At 41.2% G+C, this 26,420-nt stretch overlaps 1 protein-coding gene and 1 non-coding gene across 2 annotated transcripts in view; both read right to left on the bottom strand.

Annotated features, from left to right (window-relative positions):
• Positions 1-26,420, bottom strand: part of mpped2a (metallophosphoesterase domain containing 2a) — a 51,223-nt gene that overhangs the window by 9,508 nt on the left and 15,295 nt on the right. The window contains exon 4 of the mRNA XM_048969693.1: positions 24,373-24,598. Coding sequence (XP_048825650.1) covers positions 24,373-24,598 — 226 coding nt within the window. The remainder of the gene's footprint in view (positions 1-24,372; positions 24,599-26,420) is intronic.
• Positions 21,999-22,168, bottom strand: LOC125704330 (U1 spliceosomal RNA). The gene has a single exon (XR_007381096.1). It is a non-coding gene; the product is annotated as a U1 spliceosomal RNA (small nuclear RNA).

Here is a 26,420-nt window from a genome sequence, read left to right as displayed (position 1 = left end):
GGTTTCAAATAAGCTGAGAGTAAAGCAGAAGTCCAGAAGAGGAAAGCAAAGACAGGATAGACTTTGCGTCAGGATCCGCGGAGGACAGGCAGGCAGGCAGCGGGGAAGGACGAGGTGGGTAGGCGGAATACGGGGTAAACGAGGGTGTAATCGGGGAGACTGGGGAACAGCGATGCACATTACATCAATGACCGACATCAGACAGGGCAAGACGTGGACTGATATACAAGAGACAAAGTCGAAACAACAGGGAACAGCTGGGCACAATCGGGGATGCACACGTGGATGATGAGGGGGCGTGGCACACACGAGGATTGCACGAGCTGGGCGTGACACTTTGGAAAGATGAAAGAAACAAAAAGAAAACATTCATCAGCCATTGGGTTTGATAAAAGTTTAGTGTAGTTTTAATTTGCACCTCTATGCAAAGTAGCTGAAGGTGAAAGTCAAGAATGCAAGCAGTAAATAAATAGCCTAACATAAAACGATACTGACAGCCTTTGGATTACAAGTGCATATGCTTATCAACGTGATAATTGCTGTGTGCACATTGCTACAGAATAAAAATATATAATGGCAAACTGAGAAAACTATCACAGTTTCTGAGATTTTCACACTGTAGTTCAGGTTGTAAGTAAACTTACACTTGGCCCAGTTGCCTTGTTCCATGCCCCCGCATGATTGTTTCCCCTCCCCACTCACCCGCTGGTCTGCACTCTCAGTGCACCTAGTATTCTAGGACTGAGCATGCGTTTGTTGTCACTGTGCAACTTTTTTTGCTGAAGAAAATATAGGAAGAAAAATGCTATCACACAGCACAATGGAGTTTGGCATTATTTTGTGGCTTATTTGAAGTCGTTTTGGGTGTGATGACATTCGCATTTATTGAGTATGCAAAATAGTGATGTTCAATTAATTGTACTGCATGTATAAGAAAATATTTTGTAAAACATGGGACTACCATAGTAATGTTTGTTAAATATTTGTCGCTACCTGATCTGTACAGTCTACCCAATCCATTCCTTTCAGGTCCAATTCACGAATAGTGCACATTTGCACATGCATGTGCCAGTCGTACAGTTGGCTTCATGTCTGTGTTCCGTGCTTGCACACAGTTAGTAATCACATTAGATGCATACTGTGCTCAAGTCCAGCTGAACCGCGTCCCGGTCCACCTCTTAAAGCGGTTCAAGGCACGGTTAAGCATACAGTGCCCGAGCACAGTATGCAGTGATCACACTAGTCAGAGGAGCTAGACTTTGGGAGTCAAACATACTCCAGCACAGTACGGATTACACAGTGTGAGTAATCCCCAAGAAGCTGAATGAATAGGTACAGAATAGTTCACATAGTCGATGACATTGACGCTGAAAATGCGTGTCGACATCAATATTTTAAAATCGACGCATCATTTTTTAAAGATTTCTTTAAAAAAAAAATCACCTTTATGATTTCTAAAACGCTTCATTATAACAAATGAATCCTTTAATATCACTATGCAGGTACAGTAGTTCAAATTGTCACACTGTATTACACTAGCGCTATGCCTGAGCACCTGAAAATAAAACACACTGGCGCTATTCAGAATGATGGACCGTCAGAGTAAGCAAAACCAACGTAAGTGCTGTCTGTTCGTGTTTATTGATTTTTTTTTTGTCCTTGTAGCACTGATTATTAAAGCCATAAACTTGTCTGCCTGTTTCATTTTCCATTGGACAATAGTTTGTGACAATGTTTAGGCTAAAATCTGGGCTTAATCTACATGGATTGCCGGTGCCAGTGTGTTCACTGGGCTTGTTGGCACCCAGGGTTGTCAACTATGTTCAGCTGGTTGACGTGAGATTTTAAATGGGGACACTAAATAAAAGAAAATAATTTGTGAATTGAAATAAAAATGAAAAGTATATTTACCAAAAAAAGTATCAGACTGCAAAACGTGCTGCCACTTGCCAATGTCTTTCAACTTGTTTAACCACAATATCACCTCATTTAAAAAATGTTGCAGCTGTTGAGCCAGTATGCTACTTCAGCTTTGATAATATAGCAAAAACATTTTTTTAAGCATAAGGGCATCATAACACGCATCTCATTAATATTTTTTTAAAATTACAAATATTGTATTGTAGGTGAAAAAAAGGTCTGTATAATTCCAAAAAGACCGGCATCCATTATTTAAAGCCCTGTCTCGACATACACTATGTTGTTGACAAAATAAAAATAAACTACGAGTTTGATTTTTTTGGAGGAAGATTAATCGTTTGATTAATCAACCAAACGATAAAATAGTCTTTTGAGTAATCCATAGAAAAATAGCTGTTAGTGGACAGCCCTACTACAGACCCTCATAAGGAATGGGCAGGAAGCCATATGAATAGATAAGAAACCTGGTAAGGTTACTCCAGTCTTTTGTTCCAGGGGGTAAAAGGTGAGAGAGCCCAACCAGTCATTCATCTAAATGAAAAAGTCTACCAGGTACATGCACAGAACAACATAACTGCTCTTAAATTTTAACAAGGGCCTGTCATACACAACATAGTTTAGTGAATTTATCAGCTTTGATATAGCAGTTTTTTTTTAATCTCCATCCACAAAGACCTTTTGCAGTGATCATTTTTGTCAGCCTTACCGACACATTTGAGCATTTTTTTTAAGTTTGATGTAGCATATCAGGGAACACCTGAAACATCCAAAAGACTTTTTGGCAGCATGTCCACCATGGTAACACTGTACAATCCGTCTACTGTTATTCACATGCACTTACAGTCTTTCTCTTTCTGTGCAAATCTTGACCCCCAACCCCCATCCTGGAAGGCGGTGGGTTGCATTTTTAGATACGTTCTATTTAAATGTTTAAAATGAATGCTTATTAAACATGTATCTGTCAGAAGACATCTGTGAATCTCATTCTAGCGTACGAAACTAATGCAGTGTAAGCATTCTTAAGTTACCATGCTGATTTGAATGGTCTCCGTCTCTGTGTATCTTAATGCTTGATTGTCGTTTTTTTCGGTCATTTAGCTTCAACAATTTTCTGAAAATATTTTCGCATCACCATTTGGAATATGAATTACACATACATTTCCAGAATGCCTTTTCTAAATTGTGGGTAGAAAAAAATAAGATAATACAGGATGTTTTCTTATAGGCTATAGGTTTTTCTTACTATTACAGCTACATGGCTCAGGTATAGCTTCTTGGAAAATTTAGAAAGAATTATTTTTCATGGTACTTCTCGCACAAGTCTAATGGTGCTTTTCTCCCGGCATACAGGAATCGACCTGCACTCGAGCCTTACCACAAAGAGAGACTAATTACAGCACAGTTCCAGCTCAATTCGGTTTTCCATTGCAGAAAGGTCAGCTCGGTAAAAGCATAGCTGAGTTTTGAGAGCGACAATCATGTAAAACCAAAGAGACATTTATTTACTGTTCACACTGTGTACATCATGACTATGTACAATAATTATTTTTACTGTGTGCTAATTTCCACAGCATGTCTGTGAGGATAGCTATGTTATACAAGTATCAAACGCTACCAGAATTAGCATTCGCTTACCTAAATTTGCACTATGAATCCATTCCATTCAGCTGTTCCATAGTGGTTTTGCAAGTAGGAGGTTAGAAATATTCAAGTTCCAAGTATTCGGGAATGCATCAATACATCGCGATGTGTGATACTACTAATAATGAATAATATATAGAATACATGCTATTTCTTTCAGATAATCCATGGGCAGAACACCAGTATCTCCATGCATTTCGACTAATCAGATGGTGGTGATGTAGCCAGCTTGGTTTGCTCACAATAGGGTACGGTTCACATACTTTGCAATGGAAAACTGCCAGTTCACGGTATGGCTTGGTTCTTGGTGGCAGAGGAAAAACACCATAAGTTTTTTCCACTTTCTTTTTTTTTGCAAGGTCAATGTTTTTCTGATAAACTGCAATTTTTACTACATTTTGCCAGTTAAAAAAAACAAAGAAATGTGTGAAGTAACAAGAGTTTTTTTTAAATGAAATACATCTATGTACTACTTGCTTGTTATTTGGTCTCCTTCTTGATATAAGCAAAGGGTTTTCCCTACCACAGAAAGGCTTAGGTGCTGCACCTGCGGAGGGCGTAAAAGCCGAATGATTGCCAGAAACACTGGACTAACAACGACTGTCACTAGAACCAATACTTTGGTACCAATTCGATGCCAAAATTCTGAAAACGTGACAATGCTTGTTTTTCTATAATACCGTACGCACTGAGAATGCAGTTCCCTCAGACCTGACACGTGCAGCATATAGGTTTACAAACGTTGGTTAAGGTTTACAAGTTTATGGTTAAATGGTGAAAGAAGAACAACGCCTACCAGCATGAAATATCAGCAACACATGCAGCTGCAGCACCAGCTCAGCCTCCACTTGTTGAAAACAAAAAGAGTCAGGTTTGGAAGTACTTCGTATAGTGCCTTTGTGCGTTCGATCACGAGGGACTAATTCACAAAAGCCAGTATGCAAACGGTGCTATCGTACATTTCAGGCAAAAGGAGGAAACACTTCCAATTCAGTAAAGCACCTCAAAGACAGCAATCCAAACCTATTCAAAGAATTCAAGGTGAGTTTTAATTAAATTAAAATGTATCCAAAGTGTTCTTCTCATCCTTATGCTGAAATATATTACTATTATTTGTGTCTGAGACAATTATGTAACTAACTAAGTTCCATGAGAGGTTCGCAAAACACTAAGGCTACCATGTTTATGATAACCTAATGTAACCATAGCTTGTAGTAATAAGCTTCCGCCATAACCATTCAGCTTGTGCCATTTGTCATCAAAACATAACATTCGCGTTTAAAATAAATATTGTCAGACTAATAGTCTGTCACCATTTAAACTATGGCTTGCGCTCTGAGTATACAGAGGTGTGTGTATTAGTGCAGCCTCTGCTGTTTCCTTAGTCATTGAACTATACCTGATAACTGAAATATAATAAGCTTTCTTTCACAGTATGAGCCAGAGGAGGATGTCAACCAGGAAAGACAGGAGTCAAGTCAGCAAATAGGTACACAACAAACTATATCAGAATCACAGAAAATATGACATACAGTTTTTTGTACTGTTCAAATGTTTTTAATAAAGGAGAAAATCTTAAAGTACATGGGATTTGTTTATTCATTTTCACCAGGGTATTAAATTTGGTGTTGAAAATTATAAAAATTCACTGGTATTGCTACAGACTAGATTTCTGGTATCGGGATGCCTGCTAGTCACTACTTTGGAGCACATAACACATCAGAATGAATGTAGAAACAAAGGTGAGTTTATAAATTATAAATATTAGAAATCAACTATTTCTTTCTCCTATGTCCTTTCTCAACACACCACTTGGAACCTCAAAAAAGGCATGTGGGGGGAGGGGTAAAATTGTACTACTAAATTTTAACCATCACCAATTTGCAGACAAAAAAAAGTATGGTTATTCAAAGGCGTGTTTTCAAACTACATCTCACCGTGGACACAGTAGGTAGATTTTGATATTCCACCAGACCAGAGTGGTCTGCACTACGAAGTGGGGTTACTGGTTTATTGGGGTAACTTGTCGAATTTAAGGTACCACAGTGTAAAATGGACTTCATATTCGCTCACTTACATTTTCCCCGGACTACCTTAAATCCGACAAGTTACCCCGATAAGCCAGTAACCCAGCTCCATAGTGCAGGCCCCAGGAGAGGACAGAGGCATTGCAACAAACACAAATATAAGCGCTATAGTAAAATAAGTAAACTTATTATGAACAGTTCTAAAGCTGTGGGGAGACATTATGGTAACACAGCATACCACGGCATTTTGAAATGCAAAATCCTAATGACAAAATTATACGGGACCCATTGAATATGATGCTAACTAATTAAAGGCATTAAAATCTGTAAAATGGATAGTGACCATAAATGAACACATTGAACTATTATGACTTGCAACATAATGCAAGTTTAAAGTGAGAAAGCTGCAGTTAATGCTTACATTAAATGCTTACATTACAATGCTTACACTTGGAGAAACTATGGAGAAATTTCTAGCTGCTAGAAGTGTTAAAAGATAATGTGGTGGCAAAGCAACACTTTTTATTTTGCACATGATGTAAATATAAGTTATTTATTTTTAACTGATGCGTTTATATAGGGATTAGAACCCCCACAGTCTTGGTTGTTAGCACAATGCTCCATCTGTTGATGTACAGAACTGTTGATGCTATACGAAATCATCCTATTGCATTTTGTTTTTCAATACAAGGCAATCACACAATATGCAGTATGGATGCCAAAAAACTGAACAAAAAAAATTCTTATTTACAGTATATACAAGGACTAATCTACAAGCAACAAGAACAGTATTTACAATCAAAGTGCCAAACTCCTGGCTCTTTCACTTTGAATTTAACATGGTTAATCAATTTCCTTTTCTGACATATACATACACACAGTGAGAACGAAGACTGGGGTCCATGTGCATGGTAATGCCATTTATCCAGCAACAATTTTTGCTGAACAAAAATACCTCAAAGAAAATATTATTACAGGCCTACCTTACTCTCTCCAAAAGAAGGTGACACCATTAAATTCTCCCATAATAAATTTCACCAAGTTCCCTACTACAAAATTCACTGACTCTCTCCATAGCAGTGTGGTAGCCAATTTGCCAAACGGGGAGGCTAGTGATTTTAAGAAAAGAAAAGAAAAGAAAAAAATATATGTATGTATATATATATGTGTGTGTGTGCTCTGAATGGTTAAATGTGGTTAATCGTGGTCCTTTTCAGGTACAGTCAAACCTCGGATTGCGAGTACCTTGGTTTGGAGTGTTTTGCAAGACGAGCAAAAATTTTTAATAAATTTTAACTTGATAAACAAGTAAGGTCTTGTAATACAAGTATTATGTATACGCTTTGTTTCCCGAGCGTCACATGATCGCAACTGCGCTGATGGTTCTCTTCTCTCTCTAGCTGCAGGTTTGTGGGTAATCGTTTCGCTCGGTGTCAGTCGGCATGCCTCACTCGTATAGTCAAAATTTAGTAGAAAAGCACCATAGGCCATAGCAGTGCAAGCGATGAATCTGTTTAACGATAATGCAATGTCCACATTTCCGCCAAAATCAGAAAGGAGGCAAAAGCAGCTGTCATTGGATAGGTTCTTTGTTAATGTCGTACAAAAAGAAAAAGATTCCAGTGAGCCAACAGATAGCAGTGATTCTGTTAGTTATAATGAAAGTCGTCCTACAAAAATAATCCACCTCTTCTCCTCTCTCTCACACCATCCACGATTCTTTTAAAGGTAAAATGCAGGTTAATTTGTTTTATGTATTTGTACTTTATATTCTGTATTTATCATTTTCATATTAATATTTTTGGGTTGTGGAATGAATCATCTGAGTTTCCATTATTTCTAATTGGAAAATTCGCTTTGATATATGAGAGCTTTGGATTACGAGCACGGAACAAACGACACTTTTTCAACTGCTCGTTGAAACAAATGTTATCAAACAATGAAACATCAGCAGTGCAATGTAGAAAATCATGAAGATGCAGGTCAGAAGCTGCAGTTAATGTTCGCATCAAACACCACAATGTGGAAGAACGGTGATTTAAGTGACTTTGCACGTGGCATGGCTGCTTGTGCCATATGGGCTGGTATGAGTATTTCAGAAACTGATCTACTGGGATTTTCACGCACTACCATCGCTATGGTTTACAGACAATGTGCCAAAAAATAAAAAATGCAGAGAGTTGTGATTCTCTGGACAAAAATACCTTATTGATGGCAGAGGACAAAGCAGCATGGCCAGACTGGTTCAAGCTGATACAAAGGCAACAGTAACTCAAACAATCACTTGTTAGAACAAAGGTACACAGAAGAGCAACTGTGAACGCACAATATGACCTTGCAGTTGATGGGCTACAGCATTAGAAGGCCATATTGGGTCTCCTGTCAGCTATGAATAGGAAACTACAGTGGGCACAGGCTCACCAAGACTGGACAATGAAAGACTGGAAACATGTTGCCTCAGTCAGATGAATCTTGATTTCTGCTGCAACATTCATATGGAAAAGTCAGAATTTGCTCTAAACAACATGAAAGAATGGATCCATCTTGCCTTGAATCAACAATTCAGGCTGCTGGTGGTGTAACACGTGGGGAATAATTTCTTGGTACACTTTGAACATTTTAGTACCAACTGAGCATCTTTTAAATGCCACAACATACCTGAGTCTTGTTCCTGACCATGTCCATCCCTTTATGGCCACACTGTACCCAGCTTTTAATCATTCCAGCAGGATAACATGGCATGTCACACAGCTTGTATCATCTCAAACTGGTTTCTTGAACAGGACAATGAGTTCACTGTACTCAAATGGCCTCCACAGTTATCAAATCTTAATTCAGTACAGCACCCATGGGATGTGGTTCGGGAGATTCACATCATGAACGTTTAGCCAACAAATCTGCAGCAACTGCATGATGCTATCATGTCAATATGGACCAAAGTATATGAGGAATGTTTCAAGCATGTTGCTCAATCTATGCCATAAAGAATTAAGGCAGTTCTGAAGACAAAAGGGGGTCCAACCTGATACTTTGCACAGACATTGTATGGGTAGCAGATTAAATGTGTTTAAATTGTGAGATGGATTGCCCCAACTTGAAGAAGTGACACTACTAATCATTGCATTCTTTTCACCAAGCACCGTTGGCTTAATTTTGAGATCCAGATTATTACCAATACAATTTGCATGCAAAGTTTGGAAAACAACCGTCAAATACTTTTATCGTGCAAAAAGGATGAAATGTCTGAAACTACATTTTTTTATAAATATATCGGTATGCAGTTCTGCTTCAGTCTTGGGGCAGTCAGTTTTGAAATTTGACACCTTCAAGTATGTCATTCCCAAAACATGCTTGCAAAGTTTGAAAGTAATAGGGAACAATATTTTTAGAGTTACCACGTTCACAAGACCAAGCGTCGCCTACAGCTGCAGTTTCCTTCCTTTGATGCCACAATTTGTCTGAAAATTAAGTCAGGTTTAGGTCTTCACCCAGATAATTTCTTTTGTGAGGTAGTAATAAGATTTATCAAATACTTTTTGACTTATCTCATCCACAAGGTCAAATGTCTGCTTTCATCCATGCCTTTTTGACCACTAAGCGACGTCATTTCAGATTTAGGGCAATACCTCAAAATTTACATAATTTTAGTTTGTCACCCAGAAAATACATGTGCAAATTTTGAAATAGATTTGTCAAATGGTTTTGAGTTATTAACGCACATTTAAAAAAGCATCTGCATTAGCAGCACTCCAGTGCTAACTCCAAGAAGGCATTGAAATACAATTACTACATTTAGGTAGCACTTAAGTGTACGGTCAGCTCCTTAGCTTTTAGTAAAATATTTACAATCATTTGATAATATATTAACAGACAGTAAGTAGGTAACTTTGTTACATACACTATATGGATGAAAGTATTGGGACACCTGGCCATTAGACCTACAGGAATTTTTAAGAAATCCCATTCTACATCCATAGGAATAAAAATGAAGCTGGTCCTCCCTTTGTTGCTATAACAACCGCCACTCATGGGAAGGCTTTCTTACAAGATTTTGGAGTATGTGGGAATTTTTCTCATTCATCCAGAAGAGCATTTGTGAGGTCAGGGATTGATGCTGGATGAAAGCCTAACTTGCCATCTCCGTTCTAGTTCATCCCAAATGTGTTTGATGAGGTTTAGGTCAGAGTTCTGTGCAGGCCAGTTAAGTTCTTCCACACCAAACTCGCCCAACCATGTCTTTTTGGACCTTGTTTTATGCATTAGGGCATTATCCCTCCTCCACCAAACTTTACAGTTGGCACAATGCAGTCAGGCAGGTAACATTCTCCTGATATCTGCCAAACCCAGACTCAACCATCAAAGAAGCATGAACAGACAAGCATGATTCATCATTCCACAGAACACATTTCCACTACTCCAGAGTTGAGGGAGCGTGCTTTATACCACTCCATCCAACAGCTGGCATTGCGCTTGTTGATGTGAGGCTTGCATGCTACTGCTTGGCACCGGACACACATTCCATGAAGCTCCTGGTGCACAGTTTTGTGCTGGGGTTAATGCCAGAGGAAGTTTGGAACTCTGCAGTTACTGAGTCAACAGAGTTACTTTATGTGGTCTGCCACTTTGTGGCCATGGTTCTGTTGTTTCTAAATGCTTCCACTTTGCAATAATACCACTTACAGTTGACTGTGGAATATCTAGCAGGGAAGAAGTTTCACATACTGACTTACTGCAATGGTGGCATCCTATCACAATACCACACTTGAATTCACTGGGCTGATCAGAACGACCCATTCTATTACAAATATTTGTGAAATTGACTGCATGGCTAGTTGTTTGATTTTAGCAATGGGCCTGAATGAAATACATGAATTCAATGATTCAGAGGTGTGTCCCAACACTTTTGTCTATATATTGTATTTATAAATTCGTAACAGTATAGTAAAAGCCAAGGAGCAGAATTTTAAGGTTCCGGTATACAATATACCAACCTCCAAAATTTCACAATTCCGAGAATAAATTAAAGGAAAATCACGTAAAGTTCATAATATTTCAATTTTTTCAAACATACTGCAGATTCTCTACAAGAAATGGCCAAATCAACAGACCACTTGCATTTGGACCATGACATATCCTGTTATGCCATCACAGTGTGCATTAATATGGATTTTTTGCTAGACTGCGCTGTGGCAAAAATGATCACCGCAAATGCACCCCATTTACCAACTGATGCACCATTTTTATTCTGTTGAGACACTGTAAAGAGGTAGATGAGCATAAAACCCAACAACAGGCACTTTGGAAATGAAATTGTAAATCTTTCTGTTAATGTATTTGATATTATTTGCTGCTAATGGTTAATCAGAATTATATTCTTGAAATGGTTCTTTACAAAAATAAAAATGAGCACTGAAGATATAAAAATACACAGACAATTAGGGATGTTATTGATACCAATGCCAGTATTGATTCTGCTTATCGATCTGGTTCTTTATCAATTCCCTCATCGATTTTTGGCCCAATTTTCAATGAGGAAACAAGTACACTCTCACAGATTTTCAGCATCAATACAACTGCTTTATTATCTGACATCCCAAACAGAATATTGCCTACAGGTCAGCGATTTCAGTGCGGTAAAACCAGCAGCTACACAACTGTGACCAGCAAGTCTGTTGCTCCATCACTGCATTGTAAATTATAATGCACCTTTCCTTAAACTGTCTTAAAAGAAATTCGAAAAAATACTGACAAATAACTCTGCATCTTCCTCTCTGCCACGGGGACTAATTTATGGCAACACTAGACGTACATGTTCTTAAGAGGCAACGGTTTGCAATTCCCATCCCTACACACAATTCACATATTGTTGTTGTCACTTGTGTCCACTTTTTGGTGATTGTGAATTTTTACTAATTTTGTGTTAGGACGGTATTTTTTAAATTTTATTTTGAAGCCTGGTAGGAAAGATTTGGCCGGCCTCTGATTTCCTTGAAACATGTTCATATAACATATAAAAAAACACAACTAGTTTGACATTATAATATTTACTATTGTCTACCGTTTTTACAGTTTAATTTTGTTTCATTGCCATTGTGCATAATGCTGGGAACCTCCTGGCACTGTATTTAGCCAATAGATTTTAATTATATAACTTATTAATGCATTATTATTATTTCTTATTTAAAATGCACATAATTGCATTACTGGACATGGGTATCACGGTCTTTACAGTTTAATTTTGTTCAGCGCAAGATACAAATTTTTTGCAGTCGCATTTCCCTAACCCTATTTTTCCTGTTGTGCAAGTGTAATACTACGCAATTTCAATGAAGAGTGAGATCTTTCAGGAAAGCATTAGTCAGGCTATAGCGGAACAGAATTTACAGTGAATATAGTGCCCGCTGGAACAATCCATATAAGTCCATTTAAAACATTAAGCTGTTCACTGACAGCTGTGTGAGGGTTTCTATTTGTGGTGCTAATGCTGTCTCATGAAATTGTTTTAGTAAAGTAGTTTTGTATTATGTCTGCAAGAAGGGTTAATATTATGGGGGTGGTGCAAAAGGAATTCTCTCCAGGGCCCCACAACATGAAAGAAGGTGGAGGAAAAAATAAAAATGCAGGATTTTCACCAATGACAATGATCGGCAGTGTCCTACTGAAGCACAGGGCCTCCACTGAGTTGCAAGGCAACATGTCTGCTGTGGTGGTGACCTGAAAGTAGGGAGCGTTCCATGCTTTACTTGGAGTTAAAATTTAAAAAAATCCACAGTTCCTCTAAAATCAGTTCAGATACCTATTCATGACCTCACTGACATTCTCATGTGGTGCCCGTCCAAGTCAGATGAAACCAAAATGACATGAAACCAGACTAACATGAAGCCTCGGAGACCGGCTGAAGCCTTTCAAGCTTTACAGCGGGATCCCATGTGCCCAGCTCATTAGAGACCTCATTAAAAAAACACAAGATTGCTGCAGTAAAGCTTCACCTGGTGGTTTGCAGAATAGAGGAAATGACTGCATCAACATAATCGAGATGTTTGAGCACCACTTATCTCCACTCCTGTTGCAGGCCAAAAACAAACTTCCTCGTGTCACCCGTATTAGGCTTTTGCTAATCTATTAAGATATTTTGAAACCCCTCAGCAAGGCCCTCTTATCTGTCTCTGGGAGGGGAAGTAACTGATAAAAATAAGACAATGCTTTCACAGAAAAGAACTGCTGCATGTTACCATGGCTCAAAAGCAGGGTGGGGGGGTGGCGGCAGCCCAAGCATGATTGATGCTTGAATAAATAGAGCAGAGTGCCCTCTATTCAGTGCGGCTCAGGATATACACAGGGGTGTAATCTTTCACTGGCATAAAAGTCACCCACCCCCTAGTATTCGCCACGCACTTTTGTCCATGAGTCTCAGGAGCAGCTATTGTCTGCGGCTGTCCTCGCTTTATTATCGGCACCCCTAGTCACCCCCATTTCATCTGGCTGCCACTACAAGGCCCAGCTTAAGGCAGCCCACTTCATCAAGGCTCACAAGGTGGCGGCTCATCTATCTATCTGCACAAAGGGTGGAACACGTGAGGGCTAGAAAAATGGGGGCTAAGAGTGTACAGTGATTGGGGGTCGGGGGGGGGGGTGTACTGTCAGAGAAAATCTCCCACAATGCAGAGGCATCCCTCCGGTTCCTCCACGCCTGTGCTTTAATATCGTTGAAAAGCCCCGGCCCCAAAAATGGTGAGGAGGAAGAGAGTTGGGTACTCAGGCCCAACACTGAGTTATCAGCATGGAGTCACTGCATACACCCAGGGACAGCAGAGGCCTTTGTGTTTTGGGAAGGGGGGCTTTACAATTCACACATTTACAGCTTACCAGGAAGCAAAGCCCAAAAAAACCCTGGAAAAAAATAAATCAGACCTACCACTAGAAACTCTTAATTCATTACCATTACCATTCTGAGACAATTTAATACATGCAAGACTCTTGCTTCTTACTAAAAGCTTGTTGGACTTGTCTGGAACTCCTCTGTTCAGAATCCCGGGGCGGCTCAGATCCATTTTATGATGATTCATTTATATTAATTTATAGTCGGGTAGGGGTGCAGTTAAAAAAAAAAAAAAAAACATTGAAAGCTTGGTAAAATGGTAGCACTTATTGCCACATCAAGATGCGCACATCCTTGTTGATGTTGGTAGTGGTTTTAGTGATGCAGGCCCTGAACGCGTGTAACCTTTTGGCTGAACTCCACTAAGAATAATGGCACAAGGGAGAAATATGGCCTTTCCTGCTCTTTCTATGAACCTGCCAGCTATTTAAAAAACAGTTGGCATCGCTAATGTACGACTGTGCCTGTCCCCATTGCCTACTGACTGAAAGGTCACTTGAATATTAAAATATTTATCTGCTCATAACTTGATGAGCAGCTTGAAGACAAGGCAGAAGGTAACCCAGGCCCAGGGACAGAGTGGTACAGGGGGGCTGGGTGGATTAAACATACGATGGGCAACAGGATAGTGAGACAAAGGGGAATTAAGGGCTTTGGATCTGAAGCTCTGGCTGTCTGCAAGCTGCAGGGAGGCAGACACACTACTCATGGAACATGCACGAGTCCCACAGAGTTTTAAGTGATTCTGGCCTGGAACCAAGGCATTATTTTGTTTGTTTCTCCCCCACTCCCAGTCTCCCTGCAGTTTTCTTGGACAGCTGGCAAGCTCTGGCCACCTCATGTCCTGCCTCCGCCGCCTGCTGTGTGAGGTATTTGATTAAATGAGAGCTTGGTGAAGAGTCAGGACTCGTCTCCATCACACAACTGTGTGTGCACACATCTGCATGGGGGGGGGCCTGATCACTTCCAGCATCTCGTCACCTGAACTCCCCCTGGACAGTGGAGAATGGTGGGCAAAGTGGCAGCTCAGTGCTGACAGGGGCAGTCTAGACCTGCATAAAAAAACCACTTAATATTCGCTTCTGATAGGCGCGGCATTGTTTGTTTCACAGGTCATTAAATTTATGTAGTGGCTTAATGCTCATTAAAGCAGTTTAGGTTTGTCTAATCAGCCGGGTGATCTTGGCTGTGTGGCAGTGCCGCGGACACTCTGCCTATGACCAGGGCGTGGAGAGGGCAGCCTCACAGCGGTAGTTGCTGGCAGGGATGAACACAGCATGGTGCTGAGAGAATAAACAAACGTGCGCTCGCCCTAATAGGGAACAAGGAGAATCTCTGTCCATGGATATAAACAAACTGAGAAGACGCAACATGCAGGCTGGATTTCACAGGGGGCTTGTTTTTTTTCTCCTATTTTTAAGGTATCAGTTCAAGAATAATAAACTTAAAAATTACAATAAAAACCGTAGCAGCAGACTAACATTCCAAATCTGCAGTTTTCCAGTGTGGGGAGCAGAAAGCCACTGCAGGGCCATTGGGTGGAGGCAAGATGGAGGCCCCATCCATCAGCATTCTCTGCAGCAGCACAGCGGCAGAGAAAAAAAAAACAGATCCAATAACACTTCCTTGGTGAACCGTACATGGGTGAGATAAGGCCCCCTGGCCAGGCTGCTAATGACAGTGACCTGCCCTCACGCTCCTCGGCGAGAGGCCGTGTGCTGAGGCTGTGAGCAGCACGCCCTGATTACAACGGCAGGGTCTAGGGAGCATAAAGGACAGAGGGCACAAATTAATGCTGACAGGCCACTGCTTCTCCTGGTCAAAGATCAGCCCGCAATCAGGGCACAGAGCAGGTAACATCTGCGAATAACTTGCCCAGGCCCAGTCCCCCTGCCAAGTGTTGGTGTTGGGACACTAATCAGCAGCTAAAGGAAATACAGGAGGGGTAAAAGTGCCACCACCATGCACGGCTCAACATCATGCATGGCAAGACATGAAATTGGCACAAATTGTAGGGTGCACACCCACGTAACGTTAACTCAGGCACACCAATTCACTGAAGTTGCATATTTTTGTATGGAGGGTCCTGTGTAAACCCACGCACACATAGGGAAAACACAAACCAAGCGGCAGTGTGCAGCAGCAGCGCTACCCACTGTACCATTCTCAGTTCTAAGCTTGTGTGATTTGTGATCTTAATATCAACACTGCCACACCACTTACAGCTGTAGTGTACCCCAGTCTGCTTCACAGCAGCCCTGGCTCCATGTAGGGGGCCATGGGCTGGGGAGCTGCTAGACTGGCAAGTTCTGCAGACAGGATCTGACAAGGCTAGATTTCTCTCTGTCTAGTTAGCTCAAGTTCCCATGGCAACATGCCCTGATAAGGAGGTGCAGCAAGGTGACAAACATGCACAGAGCCAGCACTCTGTGTTTCAAAGGAGCAAATGAACAAAATGCACAAAATCCACCATTTAAAACAGATATGTGACCTGGTGGGGTGTGGCAGACAGAGAGTATGTGGAAGTCAGGGCGGGCTGTAAATACTGCTGTAACACACACACACACACACACACACACACACACACACACACACACACACACACACACACACACACACACACACACACAGTAGAACACAGAGAGAGGCAGGCTGTGAGAAGCATTCGTCCAGGCTGAGAAGAATACTTTGCAGATACCTGGACGTTCCTTGAAGTCTGTATAAATACAAGTTTGTAAAATCCTGTATCAATAGCTGGAATATGGGAACTGTTGAAAGAACAGAACCACTACTGCCTCCTGGCAGGGTCAGCCCCTGCTCTCTGTGACTGAGATTGATGAACATCACCCATGTGCAAAGCTAAAGCAGGTTTAACAAAAGCGACAAGAATCAGCAAAGCAGCCTGTAGATTTAAGTTTCCAAGAACCTGGCGCCATACATCCTTCAATTTGCTGGCAGGGAATAAGGGGGAGGGGGGGGTGGGGATTGGTACGCAAAAGATTGTGTGTTAAATGAGCTTGACGACCATACAAGCAATGGCTGAGACTTCCACATTACTGTTGGGGGGGGGGGGGGGGGGTACAAATGATCCAGGAGACTGGTGTCATTGTGCTGGTTTATTGGATGGACAGAAATATTCATGCAGCATCATCAGAAAAATTGACCAAGTCAGTACAGTAAACATTATAGGATGTGCATCTGTGCCAGAGCAGGCATGCTACGCTAGTGGATCTGCGTGGGGGGAGGGCCAGTGCCCAATGAAGACAGGAATTCTCAAATTGCAGCCAACTTGCAAAGCACCTGATGAGAAGGTGCGGCTGGTTCTGCAGTAGTACTGCTCCTGCAGATTCACTCTCCCAGGCCAGAGGTGCTGCAAACCTCAGCACCCTGTGCCATCTGTCATGCTTGTCCATATTACTTTTGATCCAACCACCAACAGGACAGATACTAATGAATGTATCACAACAGCCTATTTTAAATAGAAAAGTGGGCTGTCGAAACTACAGCATTGTATCGCATGGAAAACTGTCACTTGTGTCACCCATCAACTTGTAGAATTTCTATTAGTACTGAATGGATCACCTGGAAATGTGAAAGCTAATTAATGTGTTCTTCCCGAATGTCGAGTCCTTGTTGTAACACTGAAACCACAGAAATTGATTTATCGCACCTACCACTTACTATATATGCCAATTTGTACAATCTTCCCCATTGAAATAGATGGTTACTGGTATTTCTCTTTATATGTTAATGTTCATGTCTTAAAATGGCACCTTTATTATTTATATTCACTATACATTAAAATATTTCTGTTCTATGTATTCCTTATTATCAGCATAACCTACATTTACAGTGAGACAACAAAAAGAACTGTAAGAAAGGAAAATGGTGTATTTGGAGCCCTGGAGGGGCCATGGTCATTAAAAAAAATTTATTTCCCCATGGTTACAATGCATTAAACCATGCACAAAAATTAACAGAACACTAAATCCAGCACACAAAATCCCTAAAATGTGCATATTTTTTTTGGGTTCTCGATTTGTTCTCTAAGCGGAACTCGTCCCTCACTCACCAACCCATACAATTTCTAGAACTGGATGGATCGTCTGGAAATAAAGTTAAAACATGTTTTACCTGAATGCTCTGAGTCCTTGTTGTGATATGTAGGTTTTAGAAGTATTCTTGCTCATTTATTGCACATTCCACTTATATTACAACTTGAACACTTTCCCCTCCAATCTTATTTACTTTATATGTTTAAATATTTATATTATTTTTATTTCTCTTTTGCTAAATTTTCTGTGACATAAGTCAAAGATACTAGGGCTGCACGATATTGGGGAAAATCACACTGCAATATTTATTCTTTCTGCGATATATATTGCGATATTAGGATTTAAAAAAATAAAGTGGACAATCAGGCTTACGTAGGGCTCCGTTGTCCGGCTAGACCACAAATCCGTTGTAGCTTAATAATATTGTACCACCGTGTTCCGCCTTGTACAGCTCCGGGATGGGGATGTGTGAAAAATAGGTCCTTGACGGTATTATACACCGCTTGTCAAGCGACCGGATCATGTTTTTAAAATCCTCTTTGCTGACTGTTAATCGTTACCATGTTTTTTGTGAGTTCGGATCGGGGCACTGTACTTAGAGAAACCATGGAGAAATATCTAGCTCCTAGTAGTGTTAAAAGAAAGGTTTTGCTTTGCCATCAAATTTTCTTGTGTGTGGACGAAACACATGTAATTCATTAATATTTAACTGACGCTTTCAATATAGGGAAGAGGTACAATTTATGCGTGCCTTGTGGGACCCTCTTGGTTGTTGGCATGATGTACTCTCTTTTGAGCTGTAGAATTGTTGACACTACTATATCATCCCTAAGCATTTTGCTTCTCAATATGGGGCATCTGTCATGCTAAAGAAAAACTGCTGATACAGTACTAAGCTGCACTTTAGCATTTTAATTTTCAATCTGGGGGGCAATACTGGACGATGCAAAAAAAAAAAAAAAAAAAAAAAAACTTAAAATGAGCTTTCTCATGTGCAGAATAAAGGATTATCTACAGTTAACCAGAACAGAATTTTTAAATCAAAGTATTTTTAACTCTTAGCTCTATCACATAGAGTATGCCACTTCCTTGACCACAAAACAAGGAATATTACCAAATAAGTCACTTTTCTTGCCTGATGGCTATAGTCACATTTTAAATGTGGTTAATCAGTCTCCTTTTCAAACACAGACACAGAGAGAGAGTGATGGACAGGGAGAGAGTTGAAAGCGAAGCTGGGGTCTGAGTGCATTTACCCAGCCATCCTGTAGCACTCTGTGTGATAAACTTCGCCAAATGGCAACACTGCATCCTAAAACATAATATTATTACAAGCATAGCTTACAGACTCTCCCCACATCTACAAAAAAGCAGCATGAATAAATTCTTCCACAATAAATTTCCTGAAATTCCCCACAATACATATTACCAACCGGCTACCACACTGCAGATAGGATTTGCCAAATAGGGAGGCTAGTGACCGAAATTCAATTCAGTAAATCCTTGGATTGCGAGTAACTTGGTTTGTGAGTGTTTTGCAAGATGAGCAAAAAATAAATAAAACTTTAAACTTGATAAACGAGCAGGGTCTTGCAATACGAGTATTACATATACGCTTTGTCTGCCAAGCATCACGTGATCACAATAGAGCCGATGGTTCTTCTCGCTCTCTTGCTGCAGGATTGTGGGGAATCATTTCTCATGCTCGGTCTGTTGGCATGCCTCACTCATGTAGTTAAAATTTAGTAGAAAAGCACCACCTGAATAAGGCTGTAGCAGTGTGAGTGATGGCTATGTTTAACAACAATGCAAATTCCAAATTCCTGCGCGATCGAAAAGGAGGCAAAAGTATCTGTCATTGGATAGGCTCCTTGTTAAGGTCGTACAAAAAGAAAGATTCCAGTGAACCAGATAGCAGTGATTCCGCTAGTTATAGTGAAAATCGTCCTACAAAATAACCCTCCTCCTCTCCTCTCTCTCATCTCCCTCACACCATCCATGATTCTTTTCAAAGGTAAAGTGCAGGTTAATTTGTTTGATGTACTTTTACTTAATATTTTGTATTAATTACTTTTATATGAACATTTTTGAGTGGTGGAAACATCCGAGTTTTCATTATTTCTTATGGGAAAATTCGCTTTGATATACGAGTGCTTTGGATTACAAACATGTTTCCGGAACAAATTATGCTCGCAAACCAAGGTAGCACTGTATAAACTTTATTGCAGAATATTCTGAAAATAATCTCTACTCAGTTTTACAATTATTCGCCATGGAATAAGTTAGATGGTAGATCCATGTATATAAGATGGCAGCTGCAGACTCCATTTTGTCTATGGGCTGCCCTTTGATAGCAATGGCAGTTTTACTGCCCTCAGTCATTGCAGTTACAATTTTGGATTGAAATCATTTGAAATTTTTAGGTGAAGTGGTAAATGAGATGCATCAAATATCAAATAGGGTAAGTAGAGTAAATAATGATAAATAGATTCTGATCATCTCATCCTTCACTTTGCTGTTAGTATGTAGCGGTGATTCAATTTTGATGCAATTTGTCTCAAAATTTTAACACATCCAGTCCTTCACCCATTTGAGGTGCCTGCAAAATTTGGGAAAGACTAGAAAAATAATTATGCTGACATGATGAAATGGGGAATCACTTTGCCATCACTTGTGTAGCACTGCCATGATTTTGGGGTGATTGGTCTTGAAATTTGATCACAACCTATAATGCAAATTATTTTAGGCGCAATTTTGTTTGCAGTAAAAACTTTACAACCTAGTCATGTCACTATATCTAAAAACACTTTTGCAATGTCTTGTCAGTCAAAGCACAAGTACAACAGTAGCCATTGTAATCACACTAATTTCACTCAGAGATATTCATAAGCAGTAAACATTATTAAAAATTAGATGTTACTTTATATGATTACTACAATATAATCCAGAACAGATATTCATTACTTTTACATGGCTTGTATCAACATTAATTGCCATGACCTCACAAGATCATATGGAGTTGAACACAGCCCACAGGTAAAAATAACTGTAGACAATTGTCATAATGCAGAAATATTTACCTTTTTTTTTACTACAAAAAAATGCTTTAACCACCGAAAAACATGCATGTCATGTCTCTACTTCAACTGTGTTTGCTTGCTTTGTCCGTATTGTGCAGAGGCACAACTTGCATATGTTCTGCAGTTTACCATTTTAATTTGGCACAACGCCAAAGTATTTCCAGACGTCACCCTGGTTGCACTCTATCAATTAAGTACAGTGGTAAAAGCTCTGATACTTCTGGATTAGTCATTTTAACACCAAGTGTGTAACACTGCACTCAGGTCTAGCCATGAGCATTGGCAGCCTATGAACTTCAGGCAGAGCAAATTGGAAGTGCAGGCAGTAAAATGGATTCCATGAAAGATTTTATACATGAGAGAATGGATACTTTCAGTACTTTCGATACCTTCAACAACACTAATGCCTGGTAAAGCCTGATATAACATTCACAGAATACAAAAGTTTGAGTAAAAGACCAGCGTTGAGACAAAAGAAAACAGGATATCATAACCTTGGTGGATGAGTTGCCTGGCAGCAGCCCTGAGTGTATGTGAGCTGGGTTGGTTTGTGCTTTCTACTGGGCCAAGGGGGAACAGTGGTCTGCTGTGTGCAGCCTATCCCTGTGGGCAATACTAAGGTCAAGGCTGGGCCAGTTCCCTGCCCCCAAAAAGGAACCAGGATGTGTCTTAATTATGGCCACTTCCTGAAAGAGAGAACGGGACTTTTCCCGAGCCTGCCCCCCTTCCTTCTGCAAAATCCACAGAGCATTCCTTGAAGTGCTTTTTGCATGAAATTAAGCTTGTTTTTTTGCATGAAATTAGGCTGATTTCATAAAATACCATGTTGTACCTGTGCACCTGTATTTTCAAACATTGTGACGGGTGATACTAACTGATCATCGAAAAGAAATAAAAATAAATAAAAATTTACGATAAAATCTGAATTATCACGGGGGTTCCTCCAGGGAGTGAGGTGGTTGGCACTGAAAAATGGATTAATCATTAGAATGAATGGGTCGACCCATCTCACTGCCCTGAAGGAAACATGAGGGAAGAAAACTGCTGCAAGGGTAACTCCTTGCCAACAAATATCTAAATAAATGAAAGGAGTTAGATGGTTTAAGTGAGCTATAATTAGCCTCTCGGAGAGCTTCCAAGTTTCAGAGAAACAGAATCCACACTTGTAGCCTGCATGGTTGGGAATTCCTTTGTGGTGAGGTCCACGTTGAATTCAGACACAATGGCGTACTGCCCTACCCCCCCAGGTGAGAGTGATGTGAGGTCAGACCATTTGTCTGGTGTCCCTGGAGCATTTGGGGGTAAGGGAGGAGGGTTACAGGTCCTGCTCAAAGACACAACAAAGACGTGACTATTCTGCCGAGGCTCAAACTGGCGACCTTCTGATCACAGGCACAGAGGCTTAGCCCACTGAGCCACACAGTGCCCCACAACCAGAAATCATGCAGTCAAGATTTGAAAATTTGGGGAATTTGCAGGGGCGAGCACAACCGCAGTGCAACGGCTGAGCCTTTCCCTGGAAGAACCACCTTTGTGATCATAGTATCTTCCCCACCAGGCACAGGTGAGGGAAGGGGAAATGCCAGCTCTCTAACGTTACGCTCTCACAGACCAGCGGCATGTGGAGACATCTAGTTCCGATATTTACATTCAGGAAGAAACCCAAAAATCGAAATGATTTTACCCTCATTCACGGCGAGGCTTCCAGAGCTGGAACCCTCCAGGGCCCATACTCAGCAATGCATGCACTCTGCCATAAAACATACCCGAGAAGGACATGGCCTAACAGGCTTGGTTGGGGCTGCTTTTAAACTTCTACTGAAACAGTCTGTCTGTCATGCTTGACTTTAATATTTTACTGGCAAGCCACACATTCAGACAAGGATGTGTGACAGCTAAGGTGCATTGACAAAACAGCTTGCTACCCCCAGGTGAGAACACCCCCACCCCAACTCAAGTGGGACAGGCTGAACTGAAACTTGTCTGCATACCATATGGTGTACTCTGGCCAGGCACTGTAGGCATGTGACCATCTGACCCCACTAATCAAATGATGCACGTGTGCATTGACCCTAGGCATCTGCCAGGCTGAACGTCTGTCTCCCGTCTGTGAGCCCGGAAACTGCCCACCCCCACAGTGGTCCTGTGCCTACGATCCTGTCTGCATTTCACTGATGCACAGGCTGCATGTATTCTGACAGGAACAGCAAAACCTAGATGACAGCCCTTTTTGCCACAAGTATCCAAAACTGCAAAGTCAACAAAAAGAGAGAAATAAGATTACTTCTGCAAATAATTCCTGTATGTACTAAAGTGGGAGTCAACACAGCCTAAAGCAGCTGAAAAGAAGGAATGCACAGACGGGTGAAGGTTTAAGAGAGCTTCAAGACTCTGACCGGGAACTTCCACCCTGAAATAACTACAGTGATGAAATAAGCAATGATGATTAAAGTTCAAAACAAGTTCTTTTGAGTGACAGCATCATCCAAGCCCTGAGGAAGGAGAGGCGTAGCACCCTGGGAAGCCATGCATGATTCCAGGCCGGTCCAGCATCAGAAACGCCTCGTTCTCCCATTTATTAGGGAGCATCATATGAAACATGATGGGATGTACAGGTGCTTGGACATGGAAAATTGTAGAAACCACTTTATGACACCACACCACTCTCAGATGGGAGAAATGACACGCACTGCAATGCCAGTTAACTGGAGAGAGGGGTGTTCTCTGCTTCTACATGAATGTCTGACCATATGCCATTCAAGCAGACGCATACATGCAGTATCTTTTACTCAAGCGGAGCCCAACAGCTAATATCACCGTCATGCATTTAGGCTTCTTTTTTTTGAGAACAAAATATATCTAATGTTATTTCAGCTGGTAGTAGAGTGCTTGATTTAATCACCAAAAAAAAAAAAAAAACTTAAAAAAAAAACCTTCACTCTTTACAGCATGCTCCCTGTGATACGTTTCTGAGGCAAACCTGTCTACAGGATGCTATCCTCCAACACCTGACCACCCAGGCAGCACCTGAACTGGACCATCTGGTAAGGAGAGGGGCTGACCAGAGGTAGGGCAATCCCTCCCATTCAAAAAGGCCCACCCTAGTGTCACAACATACATTTAACAACTATCAGAATAACGGCTCACAGGGGGCATCCTTCTTTCTGGGGCAAAGGGCCTCTCAGATTTCCCATGTTTCCTGTTTCTCTGTTGCTGTCAGATTGACTCATGATGGCCTGGGAAAGGAGCAGAGAGGCTATGGCAGTGAGCAAAGGACTGCAACCTGCACCACCAGTGAAAAAAGCAAAAGCTCCTTTGTCCCTCCTCAGTGCAACCAAAGACCCCCCCCCCCCATGTGACACAACACCTGCACCTCACCGCTTTCACCCAGATGACATTCCCAACACCTGCACCTCACCGCATTCACAAAGACAGCACTCCCAGAGAAGAACTTCATTCAAATACACCTGCTACTCAGCCCAGTTCCATGCGAATGTGACGGGCGTGTAATAACCAAGAACGTGAGCATCTGAAGAAGACAGCATTTATACTGCTGCCAACCATGTGTTACATAGCAACGCAGCTGCTTAATGTTCTCAATGTAATTCAACAACTGTGACAATAACTAAAAACTGTGGAATTGTACTTGAAAACAGAACGTGGTAAAACATTAAATGCAGATTTATGCAGGTTTTCATGCAAACAACTGAATTTAAAGCAGCTGTGTGCTTTTGGGCACACAAATGACACTGACAATGACACGTCCTTACCAGGGCGTCCCGTATATGCGGAATCCCTTCACCGTCACATCAGAGTCCTGAAGATATATACAGTTCGTAAGGAGTGACTGGACATTGTCAAAGTCCTCTGGTTTCAATTTGGAAACTGAGGGAAAGCGGTAGTAATCCTGCTTGACCAGCTCAGCCATGAAGTCCTTGTCGAATGTCAGCTCGTGGTTCCCCGCGATAACCACCTTGAATTCATATGGTAGGCTGCCTGCAGAGAGGAACAAAAAAGAAAGGTTCAGCAACAATGGCGAGTATTGCACTTCGGCATTTTTAAAAAATGTGGACAATGAAAGTAGGGTGTGTAGAAGACTGGGATGGGAGAGAGGGGGGGCTGAAAGGGATTAAGGGAATGGCAGTCTCCTTTTCAGCGACACTGCTGTGTTGGGCCTGCAGCAGAATCAGAAACGAGGCAGTACAGACCTGGGTGCTGGACTGAAAGAGAAAGCGCACTCTGGCCAAATGTTTTGCCTCAAAACAAAGAATGCGCAGCACTCAATCAATCTAGGATTCAGCTCGGCAACCATTCAAACATAGTACTCTGAGCCATTAAAAGGGGTTCAATTTATATTATGAGTATGCTGAATTAATGCGGTTTTATGAAGATGAGCACCGACATATGCTTAGCCACTTCTGATAGCCTGAGTTCATTAAGACATTACCCGGAATGACAAAAATGAGCCCTAAATATGGCACACCGTGAACTGGCACATACAGTCTTGCCTCCCTCCTCGACACATGGCACCTCAGTGCGGAGACTCCTGACAGCAGCATGGCTGTCATGACGCAGGGGGCCAAGCTGGATAATTCACCAGCCGTTCAGCATTTCATTCCTGTCCCCCTGGGGACACAGATTTCCATTACATTACCCCATACTGCCTGCTCCTTCAACTTCCCACAGACATCAGGTGAGTGGCACAGATTGATGGATAAACAGACGCATAGTGCTCTTGGCACACTGAGCCGAGGGTCAGAGTCTGGTGGCCAGAAAAATCACCCCCCTCTCAAACCATACGGATGAACAGCTCTATTATACCCACACCCCAGCTGCCCAGATTTTCTAAGATGAACTTCATTGATCTCGGTGCAAAATTCTGGTACATATAACAGGAAGGTACATAAACTGTAGACAAACATATTGTGCAAAATAGGACAAAGTGCAAACACTGCACTCATAGTGCAAGCAGTAAACAAGAAAATAATACCATTTTATAATTTGGGACATACAGAACCATACGCAACAGAGGATTAAAATTACAATCAAGCAGCCTTCTGTACCATCACAAGAAAGAAGGTGGACAGCATGTTATATAGAAAGGATATAAAGAGGTGAAGCTGACCTAAATATCAAAGGACATCTATTAGAGTCAGTTTGAACATTTTTTCAATTTCTTGTTTGACCTTTTCTTTCACTGAAAGGTCCAGTGTCCTGGTCACCTCACATGACCAGAAGGTGGCTCTTTATAAAGCAGGGAGATGCCTGAGAAATTTCACTTTGAGGACAAGAACATTTCAATTGGACACAACACAACAAGACTAAGTTTAAATAAATGTCTGCTGAATTTCAGTTATTCTTTAGGGTGCTCTTGGGACATGGGATGAGATAAAAAAACATTATTTCCATAACTGAAATAATGCCAAAAAAAATTAATGACGAACAGAGTTAACTTATAATGATCCCTGCATCTTTTCCCTAGTAAAATGATCACTCTAAACCATACACATTAATTACAGGAGTGCAGGTGATCTGTAACTCTGCCAGAAATACGATACATTCAACATGGCCTCGTAATACAGCTCAAGGGAAACAGGAGACATGTAGCTTTGGCTGACCCTTCAGGACCCCACCTGCTGTCTCATGCCCTTAGGCCAGGAGCTTCCTTTTGTGCTTGGCGGCCACAAAGTTTGCCTAGTCTCCATCAAATTGTGTGTGGAATCCGGCGTGGCATCATTGCCCACCACTAATGCAATGAGAAGCAGCTCTCTCTCAATTTGAAAATCCTGCAGCCTTTCCTAACTGCATCACATATCCA

Source organism: Brienomyrus brachyistius, chromosome 11, assembly GCF_023856365.1.
Source record: "Brienomyrus brachyistius isolate T26 chromosome 11, BBRACH_0.4, whole genome shotgun sequence".
Lineage (NCBI taxonomy): Eukaryota > Metazoa > Chordata > Actinopteri > Osteoglossiformes > Mormyridae > Brienomyrus > Brienomyrus brachyistius.
The sequence above is the reverse complement of the archived record's forward strand: the minus strand, read 5'-3'. Positions and strand labels throughout refer to the sequence as shown.